At 40.5% G+C, this 20,878-nt stretch overlaps 1 protein-coding gene across 3 annotated transcripts in view; it reads right to left on the minus strand.

Annotated features, from left to right (window-relative positions):
* Window positions 1-20,878, minus strand: part of MYPN (myopalladin) — a 108,430-nt gene that overhangs the window by 10,789 nt on the left and 76,763 nt on the right. For all 3 annotated transcript variants that reach the window (XM_017513730.2, XM_017513729.2, XM_037733198.1), the window contains 5 exons: window positions 13,184-13,405; window positions 7,503-7,652; window positions 6,486-6,568; window positions 3,942-4,068; window positions 1,246-1,453 (listed from right to left, as the gene is read on the minus strand). In XM_017513730.2, the coding sequence (XP_017369219.1) occupies window positions 1,246-1,453; window positions 3,942-4,068; window positions 6,486-6,568; window positions 7,503-7,652; window positions 13,184-13,405 (790 nt within the window). The remainder of the gene's footprint in view (window positions 1-1,245; window positions 1,454-3,941; window positions 4,069-6,485; window positions 6,569-7,502; window positions 7,653-13,183; window positions 13,406-20,878) is intronic.

The raw sequence follows: 20,878 nt of genomic DNA on the forward strand, positions 1-20,878 counted from the left end.
CTCTGTCACCAGGCTGGAGTGCAGTGACACGATCTTGGCTCACTGCAACTTCCGTCTCCCAGGTTCAAGTGATTCTCCTGCCTCAGTCTCCCAAGCAGCTGGGACTACAGGCTTGCACCACCATGCCCAGCTAATTTTTGTATTTTTAATAGAGACAGGATTTCACCATGTTGGCCAGGATGGTCTCGAACTCTTGACCTCGTGATCTGCCCACCTCAGCCTCCCAAAGTGCTGGGATTACAGATGTGAGCCACTAGCCTAATTTTTGTATTTTTAGTAGATGGGGTTTCACCATGTTGGCCAGGCTGGTTGCAAACTCCTAACCTCACGTGATCCGCCTGCCTCGGTCTCCCAAAACCCTGGGATTACAGGTGTGAGCCACCGCGACTGCCACCCTGATTTTTTTACAGGGCTACACTGAGAGCAGGAGGAAGCCCAACACCAGAATTCCTGCATTCTGAAATTTATTTCTGGCTGGACTACTGCTCTGCAGGACTGGCACTTCCCAGGTGACAATGTCTTGTCCTTATCTGTAGGCATTACAGTGTTTTATTCTCATTATCTAAGAAGATAAGGTTTCATTTGTTTAGATACTGATTCAATATTTGTTGGACACCTTCCCTATTCCAGGCACTGGAGATGTGAGGAGAACGAGCTCAGCATCTCTTCAGGGAGGCAAAGAATTAACAGTTACACAGAAGGCCCTACCTGCCCTATGAATCTCTCCTTTTCTGAGTGCTATGGAAACACGTTATGGCTGTGAGGCTGGGAAGGAGTAGCTGTGCCTGGTGGATTCACTGTACCTCGAGGTGACATTTCAGTTAGGCCTTACAGAATGAGTAGGAGGTTGCCAGGCAGAAAAGGACATTCAGGTAGAGAAATCATTGGTGCAAAGGCATGAAAGCTCAGATGGGAGCGGTGGGGGAAGAGCCTGGTATGTTCCAGGAATGATGGACTGCAGGGGAAATAACTGGAATTTAGTGGCAGCTAATTGCTTGACTGATTGATGATTACAATGACTCTCATTTATTTAATGGGTCATAGGCAATGGTACCATATTATGTTTTTGGATTACTGACATGTTTTTGAAAGTAATGTAGGAAATACTGCCCTTACCACAGTAAAGGGGAAACTGAGATTGGAGTTAGTAGGGCAAAGGATGAAGGCATTCTGGCAGGGGCTCTCTGTATTTGGGCAGTGACTTTGGAGGAAGTTATGTTTAGGGGTCCCAGAAGCAAACTTTACCTACTACAGAGAGTTCCAGACTAAAAGAGTTCTGCCCGGTTTTGTTGGTAGCAATGCACGTGTAGGTCCCTGCGTCGCGCTGCGTGAGTGGATTGATGAGCAGAGAGTGGACTCCGGTCTCCCTGACCAGCATCTTGTGGGAGGCATCTGGTAGCACGGGTTGGCCATTGAGTAGCCACGTCAGCTCCGGAGGCGGTAAACCACTCACCTAAAATAAACAACAGGACAGCTGAGGCCAATGACTGATGACAGGCACATTTATTTGGTGGCTGAATTCTTTATCCTTGCTTGGCACCAAATAGTGAGAGAAAACATGGGGTGGCGAGAAACCTCTCTGTAGGGGCATTGAGAGAAAAGAGGGGTCTGAATAAACGGCTGCATGAATTTGAACTGTATGGTACTTTGACCACAGTTGAAGTCATGGTTAACCTATTTGATTATACTCTAGATTAGAATAAATAAGAATCAAAAAGCAAAATAGATAGATATAATGGGCCTGCAGCATCAATTTCAGAGATGATATACTGCTTACATACCTAATAGCCAAGAGAAAGGCCAGATATTTTCTTTTTCTAAAAAAAAAATAAAATAAAAACAGGATGCATGTGCAGAACGTGCAGGCTTGTTACACAGGTATACGTGTACCATGGTGGTTGGCTGCACCTATTGCCCCGTCCTCTAAGCTCCCTCTGCTCTCCCACGCTCCAACAGCCCGTGGTGTGTGATGTTCCCCTCTCTGTGTCCATGTGTTCTCAGTGTTCCACTCCCACTTATGAGTGAGAACATGCGGTGTTTGGTTTTCTGTTCCTGTGTGAGTTTGCTGAGGATAATAAAAGGCCAGATATTAAACCAGAGTTCTCAAACCTTGCTGCATGTTACAATCATGTGGGAGGTATTTAAAAATCCTGGTGCCCTGCTGGGTGCGGTGGTCCACGCCTGTAATCCCAGCACTTTGGGAGGCTGAGGTGGGCGAATCACGAGGTCAGGAGATGGAGACCATCCTGGCCAACATGGTGAAAACCCATCTCTACTAATAATACACACACAAAAAAAATTAGCTGGGCATGGTGGTGCGTGCCTGTAGTCCCAGATACTCAGGAGGCTGAGGCAGAAGACTCTCTCGAACCCAGGAGGCGGAGGTTGCAGTGAGCTGAGATTGTGCTACTACACTCCAGCCTGGCGACGGAGTGAAATTCGGTCTAAAAAAAAAAAAAATCCTGGTGCCCATTTACCATGAATCAGAATCTCTGGGGATGGGACCCAGGCATGGGAATCTTTCAGAGTTTAGGGAGGGGGTGTAATAATCAACCCAAAAATTATTTAGGCAGCCACAGAGAGAAGAAGAACCACTGATGGAAGTGGACCCGTTATGAATGCTTAACTTCAAGCTTTCACGAATCTAAGTCTTTCATAGCATTCTGCATCTGTGGGGCAGAAAGGGTGATGTAAGCTTCTCTTCATACTGAGAGATATCCATGCTGTTCAACTAAAGCCCAGTCAAAAAATGAGAATGTAGAATAGCTAAAGGTAATGGAGGTTGATTAGTATGAGAAGCCAGCTTCTGTCCTCATACACTACCTTGGAGCCATATTTTCATGTCTATAAATTTTCAAAGGCCACATGTCACAACAATTCACTTCAAGGATGTGAAAATCACACCATATGGCTTTATAGTAATAAAGGTTTTCCAAACACCACATGAAAAGATTTGCATCTAAGTCTTCTACAGCATTCTAGAATTCTTAAAAGGCTTAGATGCAAATGTCTGAATTATAGTAGTCTTCCTTTTATCTAAAGTTTCAGTTACCCGAGGTCAACCACAGTCTGACAATATTAAATGGAAAATTTCAGAAATAAACAATTTCTAAGTTTTCAACTGTACTTTGTTCCAAGTGGCATGATGAAATCTCATGCCGTCTTACTCCATCTTACCCAGGATATGAATCACCCATTCGTCCACCGTGTCCACACTGTCTATACTACCTGCCCATTAGTCACTTAGTAGCTGTCTTTGTTATCAAATTAAAAAAGTGGTATTGGGCTGGGCATGGTGGCTAACACCTGTGGGCACTTTGGGAGGCCGAGATGGGGGGATCATGAGGTCAGGAGTTTGAGACCAGCCTGACCAACATGATGAAACCCCGTTTCTACTAAAAATACAAAAATTAGGCATGGTGATGAGCGCCTGTAATCCCAGTTACTCGGGAGGCTGAGGAAGGAGAATCACTTGAACCGGGGAGGTGGAGGTTGCAGTGAGCCGAGATGGTGCCATTGCACTCCAGCCTGGGCAACAAGAGCAAGACTCTGTCTCAAAAAAAAAAAAAAAGTATGTATATGGCTCAGTACTACTTAAAGTTTCAGACATTCACTCCAAGGCTTGGAACGGGTGCCTCTCAGATAAGAGGTAACTACTGTGTATCACCTCTTTGATTGTCTTCTAAAAATGCAATTAATATAATACCAATGTATTTTTTATTAATATATAAAGATTCAAAAATTGCATAAAATAATTTTGTCTGACATTAAATACTCCAAACAAGCCTTACGATAAAAAAAAAAAAAGTGATCTCTCTCCCCTCCCCATCCCACTCTTCTAGGGGGAAAAAAAACCCACAAAACAGATACAAACAAAAATGAATGTAAATGAATACAAAATATGAACAGATCTGGAACCAAGGATGGGTGCTGGAGTCTACCTTACAGTCCAGCCGACAGAGGCGCCCCTCGTGAGCTACCATATCTCCAGGAGCCTGCAGGAAATGTGGTCGGAAAAAGCGTTCCTGTAGGGGCTCTTTGTCTCTTTCTTGCACTCGGGTCCTTCCCCTACAACAAGAAGCATGTTCAGGCATTAAACATAGAAATAAATTTACAAACTTATGATGATAGGCATTTAGGCATGGGCTACAGGACCTAGAGAGCAGATTTTTTTTTTTTTTTTTGGAAGGGGGAAAGGGGAGGCTGGACCATAAACAATAAATAATGGTGTGTAGCTGATGTGAAACACAAGTGGTAAGTATCTCATACACTGTGGGATTGTCTTGTGAGATCCGCAATCAAATAAACAGGCTTAGCTTCTTTCTTTCATTCTGGGTTAAGTAGGCTCAGCTCCCCTTGCTATGAGTTCGACCAGTTGTTCAAAAGTCATCAAAATAAACAAATAAATCAGTATTCAATCTGAACCTCAAAGGAGAGCCAAAAGAGAAGTCCTGTTTATTGCCCAGAGCAAGGCAGCTGCAATCCCTGTGCCTTTGAGTAATAAAATTTAACCCGGCTATAAATTATGGCAGACCATTAAAGATGACCATGAACTTAAACTGGATAAGACTGACCAACAGTAACAGCTGTTCTTAAAAAAGAACGGAGGAGGAGGAGGAGGAGGATGTGGAGGGAGAGGGGGCAGGGTGAGGTGGCTCAAGCCTATAATCTTCGCACTTTGGGAGGCTGAAGCAAGTTGGTTGCTTGAGCTCAGGAGTTTCAGACCAGCTTGGGTAACATGGTGAAACCTCGTCTCTACAAAAATTACAAAAATTAGCGGGGCATGGTGGCACACACCTGTGGTCCCAGTTACTTGGGAGCCTGAGGTGGGAGGACCGCTTGAGCCCAGGAAATGGAGGTTACAGTGAAGCGAGATCACACCACTGCATTCCAGTCTGGGTGACAGAATGAGACTCCATCTCAAAAAAAAAAAAAAAAAAAAAAAAAAAAAAAAAAAAAAAAAAAAAAAAAAAAAAAAAAAAAAAAAAAAAGAAAAGAAAAGAAAAAGAAAAAGAAGAAATTATAGTTGCAATGGTGGTGAAATACCATATCTGAGACATAGGTCACTATTTTTGTTCCTTTGGTAAGTCACATTTAATTTCTCTGTGTCAGCAACTAAGGAATGCTTTGCTAAGACTTTGTGGCATCATAAGATTTAAGTGGAAAGCCAGGCTCTTTCTTCTTAGTGGTTAGTAAAATCAGAGAGGAAGAAAACCAGTTGTTATATTGGAGACAACAACAAAAACATTCCATCAATATACATTCAATCATTAAAAGTTTCTGTTTTATCAAACAAAAGATGCCAACTTACTTCAACGGGTCGAATTTACATATTATGTATGCAGGTGCTACTGAGGGTTACAAATTTTGAACCATTAAAAGGGTGCCAGCTTGGGAGTGGTGGCTCATGCCTGCAATCCCAGCACTTTGGGAGGCCAAGGCTGGAGGATTGCTTGAGGCCAGGAGCATGAGACAAACCCAGGCAACATAGCGAGACACCTGTCTCTACACACACACACACAGAAAAACTGAGCCCACATGGTGACATGTGGCTGTAGTCTCAGCTAATTGAGAGGCTGAGATGGGAGGATGGCTTGAGCCCATGAGTTTGAGGTTTCAGAGAGCTACGATTGCACCATTGCGCTCCAGCCTGGGCAACAANAAAAACAAACAAACAAACAAAAAAACAACCCAACCCAGAGACTAGTGCTTGTTAAACTTTACTAGGCTTGTGAATCACCTGGGAATTCTGTTAAAATGCAGATTGAGTCAGTAGATCCCGGCTGGAGCCTGAGATTCTGCATTTCCAACCAACTCCCAGGTGATGCTGATGCTGCAAATGAAGGACTACCTTTAATTAAGAATGCATGGATCCCGTACTTTGGTGCTCATGATGGTGAGCAGGTGCCTGGAAAGGGTCTAGAGAAGGAGAATTCTTCTTTAACATTAATGTTAATTCTTCATTAACATTCATAGAACTCTCCACTTTAAATACACAAAATATACACTCTTATCAGTACTACATCACACGTATTTACAGGTTTAAATGAAATATTGGTTGGCTGCTTGTTAATTATTTTCTTCCCTCTTTTTTTTTAATGTCTCTATTATTAAACATAATTACAGGCATACCCATTTTTAGACTGCGTTTTAGCCCGGGAAATAAAGCAACACCCCTGTTCTCTCTCTCTCACTCTTCCTCTTCCTCTTTCTTCCTTTCCTTTATTCTTTTTTATTTTATTTTATTTTTCTTTCTTTCCCTCTTTCTTCCTCTAAAAAAAAAAAAACCTTTTGCTCTATAAAAGACTATTTTTAAATAAAAAAAATTTTTTTTTGAGTTTAAGAAGTTTTGCTCGTTGCCCAGGATGGGATGCAATGGTGCGATCTTGACTCACTGCAACCCCTGCCTCCCGGGTTCAAGAGATTCTTCTGCTCAGCCTGCCAAAAAAAAAAAAAGAGAGAAGGAGAATTCTTATTGCCTTTACCTGTGAGACTGACCCGCAGAGGTTAGTCGACTACGAATGGGCAAACTTTGTACCATCAAGTGGCCAGAACAGCTGATTCTCCCCTAACAAACGGAAAACGAACAAGATTAAAATAAGAATCCCACATTTTTTTCAATTTACATAAAATTTTCTGGACAAGAACATCATGAAATTTTGGCTATTATGAGTTTTTCTTTGGGGGAGAGGAATAAAAACAATAAAATATGATTTCTGAAATCACTGTTAATGTTCCAGGGGAGAGGTTTTTAAGAGTACAGTGATGACTTTCATTTTTAAACTGAGATATGAACAGCACAAAGGTCAAAAGAAATTTGAATTTTTGTGTACTTAACATTGTTCGCAGTTATAATTCAGAAAGCATGGCCAAATCTTTTCATATGATTTTCAACAAAGATTCTTCAAAACTAACATTTCAATAGGAAAAGATGTTATAGTTCTGTACTTCCTATTCAAATAGTAATTGAAAATGCTTATTCTGCCACATCTTTTAGGGAAGTTTTAAGATTTGGCTTCATTCAGAAAAGGAAAGTAGAAGATTACGGCTTTCCAAGTTTTAAAAAACAAAACAATCCAAAAAAGTGGACATTATGAGCTTGAGGGACATTCACAAACCTTTGCAAAGTAATTTGCCTATTCGCCAAAGAACAAAAATGACATTTCATTCCTGACAGAATGATTGAGATAATGATATATCGACTCTTCAAGAGAATCAATGAGTTGAGAAACACAAGATTTAGTTCAGTAAGTCTGCAAGGCATACATAGGGAAGATATAGTACTAATGTCCCTTGATAAAGGCTGAAGAATTGAGTGACCCATCAGTGGCTAACTGGTCTTTTAAGTTGTGTGGCTGTACCCTAGTTACACACAATCACAATGCTTCTCATTCATTTTCCTCAGAAATCCTTAGTAACTCGCACTTCTCAGGTCTCATTCACAATGACATCAACCGCTCCTTCCTCAGAGTGCAGCACAGCGCAGAACCCTGCGTCTCCACCTGGGGGTTGGCTGCCATGATGGTGTAGTTGCCATCGTCATCGCTGGTGGTGGATTCAATGTGCAGACAACATGTCCCATCTCCTTCTCGTCTCATTTTGCAGTGCTCATTTCTCTTGGAAATCTGCTTCCCATCTTTGAACCAGTAAACCTGAAATGAAAAATTATCAAGATGTACACTGTTTTGTTTATCTTTAGAGGTGAATGAACCAGGTTCTGGGCTGAGGTAAGGGCTGACTGCCATCTTTTAAGTGATCCATGCTTTATGAAGCACTTGAAAAAAAAGTTAGAAAACATATCAAAAATGACTGTATAGTATGACCCTCTACTTGTACCTATATAATAGTATTTAATATGAAATATTATATTATTTAAGTCAAGAATCCAATACAATTTAGGAGTAAGATGAAGCTTTTGACTATTTTTCTTGTACTTCACTTCATACTTAGTTAAAAAAAGCCACCCTAAGGACCAGACATGTCTTCAGAAGCCAAATAAGAAAACCAGGAGACTGGATCTTTTCTCATTACCTTATTTACAAGCTCAAGTCTCCTGCAGTTGCAGATCTCAGCACTTAGAATAAGTCACTTTGCTTGAGTTTGTTACACTAAATGGAATGAGGCTAGGATTAACTTGCTAAATCTCTCACCTAGCCAAAATGTAAATATCTGTGTGTGTGTATGTGTGTATTTATATGTTTTCACACATGCACATCTATCTACATGTCTCATGTTAAGTTCTGTATGTGTGAAGGAGATCTCTCAAAGACAGAGGAGATAAAGTACCAGTCACAGCTGTCCTCTTCTACTTTTCCTGGTTACCTAACCATACATCATAACACTATGCTGATGTTTATGAAAGCAGAGCGGAGAGATCCTCTGCCACAAACCATGTTGGGTGTAAATCCTTCTCTCATCTGACTGCCAAAAAATCTGGTGACTCGTGATTTTTCAGCATCCAGTGATAACGATATGACATTTCCAGCATTTACCAACCTAATAGTAATAATACAAATATAATTTACTTTGTATAAGAAGAGGTACCCTGTGGATACTAAATAGATATTAAGTAGACAGAAAAATATCAGTTTGGTGAGTTTGATGGCTATGAGAAACAACAGCCCAAAATATAGTATCACGATTAAGACATTTATTTTAAACTTTTATTAAAATTTGAACTTATCCATAAGTCTGATTTCTTTTTAGCCTATTTAATGATCCCATTCCTGATGTGTGTTTTTTTTTTTTAAGTGAAATTATCTGGGCTTTGCTATTTTCTGATACGAGTTTTCATTCCCTCTGCAGATACTTCACTAGAGTCTGACAAGACTTTCTTACTAAGAAAGAAATTTATAGCAATAAATACCTATATTAAAAAACCTTAGAAAGACTTCAAATAAATTAGCTAAAGAGGCATCTCAAGGAACAAAGCAAGAACAAACCAAATCCAAAATTACTGGAAAGAAAGAAATAAACACAGAGCAGAAATCAATAAAATTAAGACTAAAAAAAACACAAAAGACCAAAAATGCAAGAGATGAAAGTTGTTTTTTTGAAAAGACAAACAGAATTGACAAACCTTTAGCTAGACTAAGAAAGAAGAGAGAAGACCCAAATAAATAAAATCAGGGATGAAAAAGGAAACAATACAATTGATACCACAGAAATACAAAGGATCACTAGAGACTATTATCAACAACTATAAGCCAGCAATTGGAAAGCCTGGAAGAAATTGGCAAATTCCTGGACACATATAACCTACCAAGACTAAACTATAAAGAAATAATAGAAAACCTGAACAGACCATACCAATAATGAGTGATGAGATTGAAGCAGCAATAAAAAAATTCTCCCATCCAAGAAAAGCCCAGGGCCTGATGGATTCACTGTTGAATTCTACCAAACATTTAAAGAAGAACTAATATCAATTCTACTCAAACTATTTCAGAAAAATTAGAGAAGGGAATACTTCCAAACTAATTCTACAAGGCCAGCATTAACCTGATACCCAAGCCAGTCAAAGACCCAACAACAACAACAACAACAAGACTACAGGGGAATATTTCTGATAAACATAGGTACAAAAAATCCTCAACAAAATACTGGCAAACTGAATTCAACAACACATTGGAAAGATTATTCATCATGATCAAGCGGGATTCATCTCAGCTCTGCAAGGGTGATTCGACATAGGCAAGTCAATAAACATGGCACATCACATCAACAGAATCAAGGACAAAAACCATATGATCATTTCAATAGACACTGAAAAAGCACTCAATAAAATTCAATACCCCTTTATGATAAAAACCCTCAACAAATCGAGTGTAGAAGTAACATAACACAATAAAGGCCACATATGACAAACCCAGAGCTAATATTGTACTGAACAGGGAAATACTGAAAGCCTTTACACTGAAATCAGGAACAAGACAAAGATGCCCACTTTCACCACTTTTATCCAGTATGGCCCTAGAAGTCCTGGCCAGACTAATTAGGCAAGAGAAAGAAATAAAGGGTATTCAAATTGCAAAGGAAGAAGTAAAATTATTCTTGCTTGCAGATGACATGATGTTATACTTTAGAAAAACCTAGACTCTATCAAAAACCTCTTAGGGTAAACAAATTTAGTAAAGTTGAGATACAAAATCAACATAATAAAATCAGTAGCGTTTCTATACACTAACAGGAATCAATCTGAAAAACAAATCAAGAAAGCAATCCCATTTACAATACCAACAAAAATAAATAAACAAAATGCCTATGAATAAATTTAACCAAAGAAGTTAAAGATCTCCACAAGGAAAACTACAAAACACTGAAAGAAATAGAAGAGGGCACGCACACACAAATGGAAAGATGGCCCCTGTTCACAGATTGGAAGAATTAATATTGTTAAAATGTCTATGCTACTCAATGTGATCTACAGATTCAATGCAATCCCTATCAAAATACCAATGACGTCCTTTGAAGAAATAGAAAAAACAGGCCAGGCGTGGTGGCTCGCACCTGTATTCCCAACACTTTGGGAGGTTGAGGCAGGTGGATCACTTGAGGCCAGGAGTTTGAGACCAGCCTGGCCAACATGGGGAAATCTCATCTTTACTAAAGAGACAAAAATTAGCCAGGTATAGTGGCACACAGCTGTCATGCCAGCTACTCAGGAGTCTGAGGCAGGAGAATTGCTTGTACCCAGGAGACGGAGGTTGCAGCAAGCAGAGATCTCACCACTGCACTCCAGCCTGGGTGATACAGCGAGACCCTGTCTCAAAAAAAAAAAAAAAAAGAAAAGAAAAGAAATATGAAAAACAATTCTAAAATTCATATGGAATCACAAAATACCACAAATAGCCAAAGCAATCCCGAGCAAAAAGAACAAGGCTGGAGGCATCATGATATCTGATTTAAAATTATAATATAAAGCTATAGTAACCAAAACACCATGGTACTGGCATAAAAACAGACACATAGACCAATGGAACAGAATAGAGAACCCAGAAATAAATCCATGTATTTACAGCCAACTAATTTTTGACAAAGGCACCAAGAACATACATTGAGACCGGGCGCGGTGGCTCACGCCTGTAATCCCAGCACTTTGGGAGGCCGAGGCGGGCGGATCACGAGGTCAAGAGATCGAGACCATTCTCGCCATGATGAAACCCTGTCTCTACTAAAAATACAAAAATTAGCCTGGTGTGGTGGCACGCGCCTGTAGTCCCAGCTACTCGGGAGGCTGAGGCGGAAGAATCCCTTGAACCCAGGAGGTGGAGGTTGCAGTGAGCCGAGATTGCGCCACTGCACTCCAGCCTGGGTGACAGAGCAAGACTCCGTCCCACAAAAAAAAAAAAAAAGAACATACATTGAGGGAAAGGACAGTCTCTTCAATAAATGGTGCCAGGAAAACTGAATACCCATATGGAAAAGAATGAAACTAGATCTTCACCTTTCACTAGATAAAATAGCCACTCTAAATATATTAAAGAAGACTTAAATGCCAGGCCTGAAGCTATGAAACTACTTGAAGAAAACAGCGGGGAAACACTACAGGATACTGGTCTGGGCAAATTTTTTTTTGAGTAAGACCTTAAAAGCACAGGCAGCAAAGGCAAACATAGACAAATGGGATCACAGCAAGTAAAAAGCTTCTGCACAGCAAAGGAAACAATTAACAAAGTGAAGAGACAACCTACAGATTGGGAGAATACATTTGTAAAGTATCCGCCTGACAAGGGATTACTAACCAGAATATATAAGGAACCCAAACAACTCAATAGCAAAAATCAAAGACTCTGTTAAAAATGGGCAAAAGACCTGAATAGACATTTCTCAAAAGAACAAACACATACAAATGGCCAATAAGTATATGAAAAAATGTTCAACATTACTAATCATCAGGAAAATGCAAATCAAACCCCAAGAAATATCATCTCATTAGAGTTAGAATGGCTATTACCAAAAAGACAAAAAATAACAAATGCTGGCAGGATGTGGAGAAAGGGGAACCCTCACACACCGTTAGTGGAAATGTAAAGTAGTGCAGCTGTTATGGAAAATGGTATGGAGAGTCTTCAAAAAACTAAAAAGAGCCTGGTGTGGTGGCTCACACCTGTAATCCCAACACTTTGGGAGGCTGATGTGGGCGAATTACCTGAGGTCAGGAGTTCGAGACAAGCCTGGCCAACGTGGTGAAACCCTGTCTCTACTGAAAATGCAAAAATTAGCCGGGTGTGTAATCCCAGCTACTCAGGAGGCTGAGGCAGAATTTCTTGAACCCAGGAGGCAGAGGTTGAAGTGAGCCAAGATCACACCACTGCATTCCAGCCTGGGCAACAGAGTGGCACTTTGTTTCAAAAAAACAAAAAACCAAAACTAAAAATAGAACTACCATATGATACAGCAATCTCACTGCTGGATATATATCCAAAAAAAACCAAAAAAACCCTGAAATCAGTATGTTGAAGAGATATCTGCACTCCTGTGTTTATTCCAGCACTATTCACAGTAGCCAAGTTACAGAATCAACCTATGTGTCCATCAATGGACGAATACATAAAGCAAATGCGGTATCTATACACAATGGAATATTATTCAGCTATAAAAAAGAATGAATGAAATCCCACCATTGGCAGCAACATGGATGTAACTTGAGGTCATTATGTTAAGTGAAGGAAGCTAGACATAGTAAGACACATACTGCATGTTGTGACTTATATGTGGGAGCTAAAGGAAATGATCTCATGAAGGTAGTAAGTAGAATGGTGGTTACCATAGGCTGGGAAGGGTAGATGGGAGAGAAGGGTGAAGAGAGGTTGGTTAATGGGTACAAACATACAGTTAGATAGAAGAAATAAGTTCTAGTATTTGATAGTAGAGTGAAAAAATTATAGCTAATAATAACTTGTATATTTCAAAATAGTTAGAAAAGAAAAACTGTAATGCTTCCAATTCCCAAAAACATAAATGTTTGAGTGATGGATATCCCAGTTATCATGATTTGATTATTACACAATGTATACATGTATCAAAATATCACATATACTCTAAAATATGTACAATTATATCAATAACAAATACAAAAAAGAAGAAAAAGCAATGTGTATATTTCAAAAAGACCATCTTGAAGGCACTGTCTATAGTTCCATGCTGTTAGTTGGCCAACTGGCTTGTCATCTTCTCCTACCTTTGGAACAGGTATCCCTACAATTTTGCAGGTGAATGTGACTGGAGAGCCTTCTGTGACCCGGAAGTGCTTGAGTCTCTTGTCAAAGACGGGAGCAATACACTTGCCCGTGGGGATCTCATCATGTTGAATTTCATCATCTGATTCATCAACAGGAGTACGTTCCAAGCGAAACTCAATTTCATTCATCAGCCTCTGCTCAAAGCTTGAAATTTTGTACTCCTGTCAAAATGACAAACGTGTTTCAATTTCCATACGGCAAGGAAGAACATGTCCATCAGTACAATCGAGGAAGCAACTTTTTAAGATTCAGGTGTTAGATGTACACCATGAAACCCAAATAAACCAGGTAAGTTCCATATCCAGTTTCTCAGCATGGAGCACTAAAGGAAACTTCAGTGTGTCTCCTATAATCCCACATGGCCTTAGTGCATCCTGATTTTCCACCTGACATGCAGCCCTAGTAGAATTCTGTAGGAAATGGATAGTAGATGGAATATAATTTTCTGAGTACTATTAGTGTTTCTTTCAACATGCAGAACTCTCCATGGAGTTATTTTGGCAAAGCTATTCTGAACTGCATTCTGGTACGTGCCTGCATCACCAACTTTCTGGCTCTACTGGATTTTTCCATCTTCACAATTGCAGAAAACCTGTCTTGAAAAATATTTCTCTATTGTAACAATACAAGATGCTAGGAAAAAAAAAAAAAAAAAAAAAAAAAGAGGCCAGGTGTGGTGGCTCATGCCTGTAATCCTAGAACTTTGGGAGGCCAAGGTTGGGTGGATCACCTGAGGCCAGGAGTTCGAGACCAGCCTGGCCAACATGGCAAAACTCTGTCTCCACTAAAAATACAAAAATTAGCTGAGTGTAGTGGTGCACACCTATAAGCCCAGCTATTGGGGTGGCTGAGGCATGAGAATTGCTCGAACCCAGGAGGCAGAGGTTGCACTGAGCTGAGATCACGCCACTGTATTCCAGCCTGGGCAACAGAGCAAAACTCTGTGTCAAATCACCTCCCCAAAGCAGCCTCCCGAGATCCCTTCATCTAATGTAACTCCCCATTCTAATTCTCTACATAGCACTGGTTACGATCTAGTATTTTTCTTGTTTGTTTATTGATTGAATGATTGCATCTCCAAGTGTTAGAATGTTACCTCCACAACAACAAGGATCTTGTTTGTCTTCCTTCTCCCTATATTGACAGCACCTAGAAGAGTGTCTGCGCCATGGCAGGTGAGCGCTCAATAAGTATCTGAAGAATGAGTGAATACATGAATGAAATAGAGGGAATCACTTGTTCTGACATCACAATGTCTTTGAGGAATCTGGAGCCATGTGCTTGGGGTGAGACTGAGATCTTTGGTTAAACTTGTGACTCTAGTTAACCCTAATTTTATAATTTAGGGTGCTCTGTGGAGATGGTACTGGGATGCTCCTGAAATGGAATTTGGAAGCACACGACTGATATGCACCTGACCCTAGTCAGTGGCAGAGTAACTGAGTTCAGGATTCATGCATTCTCAAGCTAAATCACGTTAGTCATGTCCTCTAATTACTGTTGTCTTATACATTCAGTACGATCATCTGAATTCGGATAGAATTTTAATTTTGGAAATACAGAAACCAAGTGTTTCTTGATTTTAATTTCTTGAGACTAATTTTAAATCTGCCCCTCTCTGCTTCATCTCAAACTGGATAAAAAAAAGTAAGTAGTCAGCTCTTATAGGTTGGAATAAGTGACTAATTGCCCGTAAAGTTTATTAATTTTTAATCAGATCATTCAAGTCAGTTAATGTAAAATATTTTTACTGGATTCTGAAACCAGATGTAGTTGAAATGTATTAACATTATTTTCTACATTACAGGAATATTTTTGAGAAAAGTTAAAGCTTCCACGATTCACCTATTAGGTGGAACTATGTGAAACTGACTTTTTTTTTTTAAATGAGATGGAGTCTCGCTTTGTCAACAGGCTGGCATACGGTGGCGTGATCTTGGCTCATTGCTACACCTCCCGAATTCAAGCGTGCCACCGTGCCCAGCTAACTTTTGTATTTTTAGTAGAGAGGGAGTTTCACCATGTTGGTCAGGATGGTCTTGATCTCTGGACCTTATGATCTGCCTGCCTCAGCCTCCCAGAGTCCTGGGATTATAGGCGTGAGCTACCACACCCAGCCAAAACTGACATTTATGTGTGGTGTGTGTGTGTGTGTGTGTGTGTGTGTGTGTGTGTATAACACAGTGTAGGTGATTCAACCTAATTCTTCACAATCAATATATTTTCAATAAATATATGAAATGGTTTCAAAGTTTGAAGTATTTTCTAGACTTGCCGGTTTAAAATTACATCAGGAATTTTTTTCTTTGTTGGATTGTATTCATGATTCTAAATTGATATCACTTTTTAACAAATTTGGGTTTATTTAGTATTTATATAGTAAATAGTATAATATATAAATAGTATATATGCATGTATACACATATATGCATATATACTATTTATATATGTAATAATAGTAAATTGTGTGTGTATATATATATGTATATGTATATACATACATACACTATTAGTAACCAGGTAGTGAGGATACGCTTGTAACTAGATTGTAATCGGAAGTTTCTACTGAGGCACCAAGATGGGCTAGATATCAGAAAACAAGTGCCTTTTGAGACACACTATCTTTCAGAAATTTCAAAGCAGGTTGCTTAAGGACAGCTTGGATTATTTCAACCTTTCACCTTCATCACAGGCAAAAGAGTCAGGTGGGAGAAGATCCAGCAAGAGGACTTTGGAGAGAGCTATTAATGTCTGTGAGACGCCTACCTCCACCCCTAACCCTGGGTACTTTTTTCCCCTCAAGTTTAGCAAGGGAGATTAAATGGATCCACTTGGAAAGCTGGCTATGCCTCCTATAGTTAACAGAACATAGGGGTTTGCTGTTTGCTTCCTAACTGAGAAACCTAAAGAGTGAGGAGCAAGCTGGCTGTTTGCTGATGGGCCAGAGGCAGGCTGCCTTGAGCAGCCTACAGGCCTACAATGTGTCAGGGCAGAGGGCATGCCATGGTTCCCATTATGCACCTGTAGGGCACGGACAAGACAAAGCCAATGTGGAATCAGCTTAGGGCACTTCAGGATCAGGAAAGGAAGGAATCAGGAGCAGAAGTTAGGCCAGGCATGGTGACTCAGGCCTCTAATCCCAGTATTTTGGGAGACTGAGGTGGGTGGATCACTTGAGGTCAGGGGTTTGAGACCAGCCTGGCCAACATGGTGAAAGCCTGTCTCTACTAAAAATGCAAAAATTAACAGGGCATGGTGGTGGTCGCCTGTAATCCCAGCTATTTGGGAGGCTGAGGCAGAAGAATCACTTGTACCCAGGAGGCGGAGGTTGCAGTGAGCCAAGATCATGCCACTGCACTCCAGACTGGGCTACAGAGAGAGACTCCATCTCAGAAAAAAAGAAAAAGAAAAGAAAAGAACACAGAAGTTCGTGAAATGGGGGAGGAGGGAGCAAAAAAGAGAGAAGCTGCCCACACTTCCCTTTCTGGCTTTAGGTCTGCCACTTGTAGTAGTTCTTGGTATGAGGGATGGAGAAGGGGGTGTTTGTATGTGGGGTCTTATTTTTGAATGAGGATCAAACTATTGTTTACTACAAGAACTGGAAGTTGTTATATATTACTGAATCAAGATTGTATTTTGCAGCAGAGTGGCCATAGAAGGTCGTAGAAACTTGGCTGGGCACAGTGGCTCATACCTGTAATCCCAGTACTTTGGGAGGCTGAGGCAGGTGGATCATCTGAGGTTAGGAGTTTGGGACCAGCCTGATCAACATAGCAAAACCCTGTCTTTACTAAAAATACAAAGATTAGCCAGCTGTTGTGGCACGTGCCCGTAGTCCCAGCTACTCAGAGGGCGGAGGCAGGAGAATTGCTTGAACCCAGGAGACAGGGGTTGCTGTGAGCTGAGATTGTGCCACTGCACTCCAGCCTGGGTGACAGAGTGAGACTCCATCTCAAAAAAAAAAAAAAAAAAAAAAAAAGAAGTTCATAGGAACTAAAAGTGGCTCGGAAGGATTTGAGATTGCCTTGCATTTGAAACTCCCAGGAGCACAAGGATTAGCCCTATTAGATAACTTTAAAGGAATAATATCAGACAAAAAAAAGGTTTTTAAAGAAATACTTGTTTAATGTACCAACTATGCAATATAATGTTTAAATTGCAGATGAGCAACAAAATAAGAATATGTAGGTTAAGAGTTTTCATGAAAGATATCATTAAATCTTTGGGAAATCAAACCTTAGGAACAAGGAAACTATGCAATTGTATGACAGGGTATGTGGCCTGTTACTAAAGCACTGAATCTTGACATCTGAACTTTTAGCAAAAATGTACCCTACTCCCAAATCAAGAATTGATGATTTTTGGTAGTGCTTTACAACTAAGACTTGGTGGTTTATTCCAAGGATAACTACAGCTACTACACATAAATCAAGATTGTCATTTTTAATATGACTGGTGGGACTCAGATTTCAAAAGGAAGTTTGCAAACACAAGCAAGATGTTTAAATTAAATGTAAAGGCCAGGCATGGTGGCTCACGCCTGTAATCCTAGCACTTTGGGAGGCCGAGGTGGGCAGATCACTTTAGGTCAGGAGCTTGAGACCAGCCTGGCCAACATGGTGAAACCCCGTTTCTACTAAAAATCCAAAAGTTAGCTGGGGCATGGTGGTGCACACCTGTAATCGCAGCTACTTGGGAGGCTGAGGCAGGAGAATCCTGAACCTGGGGGACGGAGGTTGCAGTGAGCCGAGATCACATCACTGTACTCCAGCCTGGGCGACAGAGCAAGACTCTGTCTCAATAAATAAATAAATAAATAAATAAATAAATAAAGGTAAAGGTATTTTCTGCACAAAGTTTTCACTATCAATCCACTGTTTATAAATGTGCATTTTAAATGTTCAGTACTGGGTTTATGCTGTATTCTTCATTTTCCCTTGCCTCATCTCCTTTGTGAATAAAAACAGTTTTTGTGTCAGCTGCTCAGAAATGACATCTGCACTCAAAAAAAAAAAGAATATTTTTTTCTGCATAAATCTGGCTTGTCACAGAAATTAAATCAATGAGAAATGACCCATCCTTTCTAGGCTCATGAATTGCACAGAATTAGAGTTGCTCTATAAAAGGGAATGAAAAGCTAAAAGTATTTACTTCAGAAGAATACGCCACTTGGAAACATAATCATTTTTTAAAAAGATAATCCTCTTAAGGCTGATAATTTGACAACTTGAAACATTTGATTTCTGGGACACATTTGCAGAAGTTCCTTCAAATTGATGGAGAGACTTTTTCTGTTGCAAACCATAGTGTAATGATGCATCCCAATCGAAGATGGTACTGCCGAGGTATGGGCCATGATCCAACATCACTGCCTGAGCTCACCACTGGCTTTCTCTACTCTGGGTTCTGAGCCTGGGCTTCAGGGGCAAATAATCAAACAGGATCAAGCCAGCTAGAAAACCTGCTCAAAGTGTTCCCAATAGATTCTGAGTATGATGTGCACCAAAAGAAAGCATTTCGTGTTAGAGAAAGTGTTCTCCTTTTCTTTCCAGGACAGACAGCAAAAAAGATTCTTAGATAAACTTGGAGGTGGGCTGGGCACAGTGGCTCAAGCCTGTAATCCCAGCATTTTGGGAGGCCAAGGCAGCTGGACCACTTGAGCTCAGGAGTTTGAGACCTGCCTGGGCAAAATGGTGAAACCCCATTTGTACAAATAATACAAAAATTGGCCAGGAGTAGTGGCATGTGTCTGTAGTCCCAGCTACTTAGGGGGTTCAGGTGGGAGGATTGCTTGAGCCCAGCAGGTGAAGGTTGCAGTGAGCAGAGAACGTGCCACTGCACTCTGCACTTCAGGCTGGGTGACAGAAACTTGGAAGTTAACACACCCAGAAGATCATTTCTTCTGCTGCTTATCTAACAATCACTTGTTGCCTAAAATAGAAATAACCAGTTGTCATAGCCTACCCTCCTCCCTGCTGCCAAATTCTTAGTAAGTACCTATGATGTGCTAAACACTGATAGACACCGGGGATACAACATTCTGCAAAACCCAGACTCTACCTTCAAGGAGCTTGCATAACAATACTTTCAGGCCAGGTGGGGTGGCTCTTGCCTGTAATCCCAGCACTTTGGGAGGCCGAGGCAGGTGGATCACGAGGTCAGGAGTTTAAGACTAGCCTGGGCACCATGGTGAAACCCTGTTTCTACTAAAAATACAAAAATTAGCTGGGCATGGTGGCGCATGCCTGTAGTCCCAGCTACTCGGGAGGCTGAGGCAGGAGAATCACCTGAACCCGGGAGTTGGAGGTTGCAGTGAGCTGAAATCGTGCCACTGTACTCCAGCCTGGGTGACAGAGCGAGACTTCATCTCAGAAAACAAACAAACAACTTTTAATCCAATTTTGTACTTAAGAATAAAGAATTTTTAAAAGATGCACAGATTTACTTTACACTTAAATGTTCGGTTAATACAAGAATTTTGTTTAATTTCTGTGTGTTTTAAAAAGTTTTCATCTTGGTGAAACCCCATCTTTCAAATAAAAATACAAATGATCAGGATGTGGTGGCTTACACCTGTAGACCCAGCCACTGGGGGCGGGGCTTGAGTCTGGGAAGTCAAGGCCACAGTAAGCGGAGATTGTGCCACTGCATGCCAGCCTGGGTGACAGAATGCCACCTGGTCTCAAAAAAATAAAAAAAGAGTTTTCATCTTTTTAAATCAACTGATTAAATTGGATCGTTACCATAGTGGGTAGTATCCACCATGAGATGTAATCAGAATCTATATAGTCAAGTGAACTACTTTCCATAATTTTGCAACAAATCCAAACTTTTCTATTTGGTTAACAGTTTTATCACCTTATCTGAAACTAATGCAAATCCCATAGTTGTGGGTTGATTCAGCAGTGTTCACTGAGCACCTACTCTGTACCACGTGCAATAGGAATGAAGCAATGAACAGCATACCTCTCAATCCGAGCCTCCGGGAAGCTCCTGACTGGTACATTCTGTTGGGTCCATGGCAGAGGACACAGAGACACTTCACTATCCCAGCAGCCAGGGCCCTTCAATGCCCACAGTGGGCAGCATAAAGTCAGTGGCCTTACCAAGCAGAATGTGAGGCCAATGTGAAATTCTTTTTAGAAAAGGAATGAATGGCATGACTATTCATGGCTCACAAAAGAGGAGTGTCATAAAGAATTCATGGTAAGAGATAAAAGAGGTAAGCCTTAAATAGAGGAACTGGCGGAACAGCTTAGAGAAGAAGGAGATTAGAGGAACGAAAATTAGGTACTTTTTTTCCCCTCTGTCACATAGGGCAGTATCTGGAAACTGCAGATAGTTTTAAAGAAATATTGATAATAATAATAATAAGCAGGAAGTGTGGGAGGACCAAATAAAGAGATGAAAAGTTTCCAGAGAAATGAGGTCAAGGAGGAAAGTTGGAATAAGACATTAGCTGGGGGTGGAAGGAGGGGAAATGGAGATTAGAAATTATTAATCAATCGACATAGCTAGTCAACAAATATTTGCTAGGTGCAGAAGATCATGCTAAATCATGTATGAATTAAAATCATTTGTCATGAAAGCTCCATTATGCTTTGTGATCCTGGATTCCTTTTTTTTTTTTTTTT

This window comes from Cebus imitator, unplaced genomic scaffold (genome assembly GCF_001604975.1).
Source record: "Cebus imitator isolate Cc_AM_T3 unplaced genomic scaffold, Cebus_imitator-1.0 Scaffold499, whole genome shotgun sequence".
NCBI classification, from domain to species: domain Eukaryota; kingdom Metazoa; phylum Chordata; class Mammalia; order Primates; family Cebidae; genus Cebus; species Cebus imitator.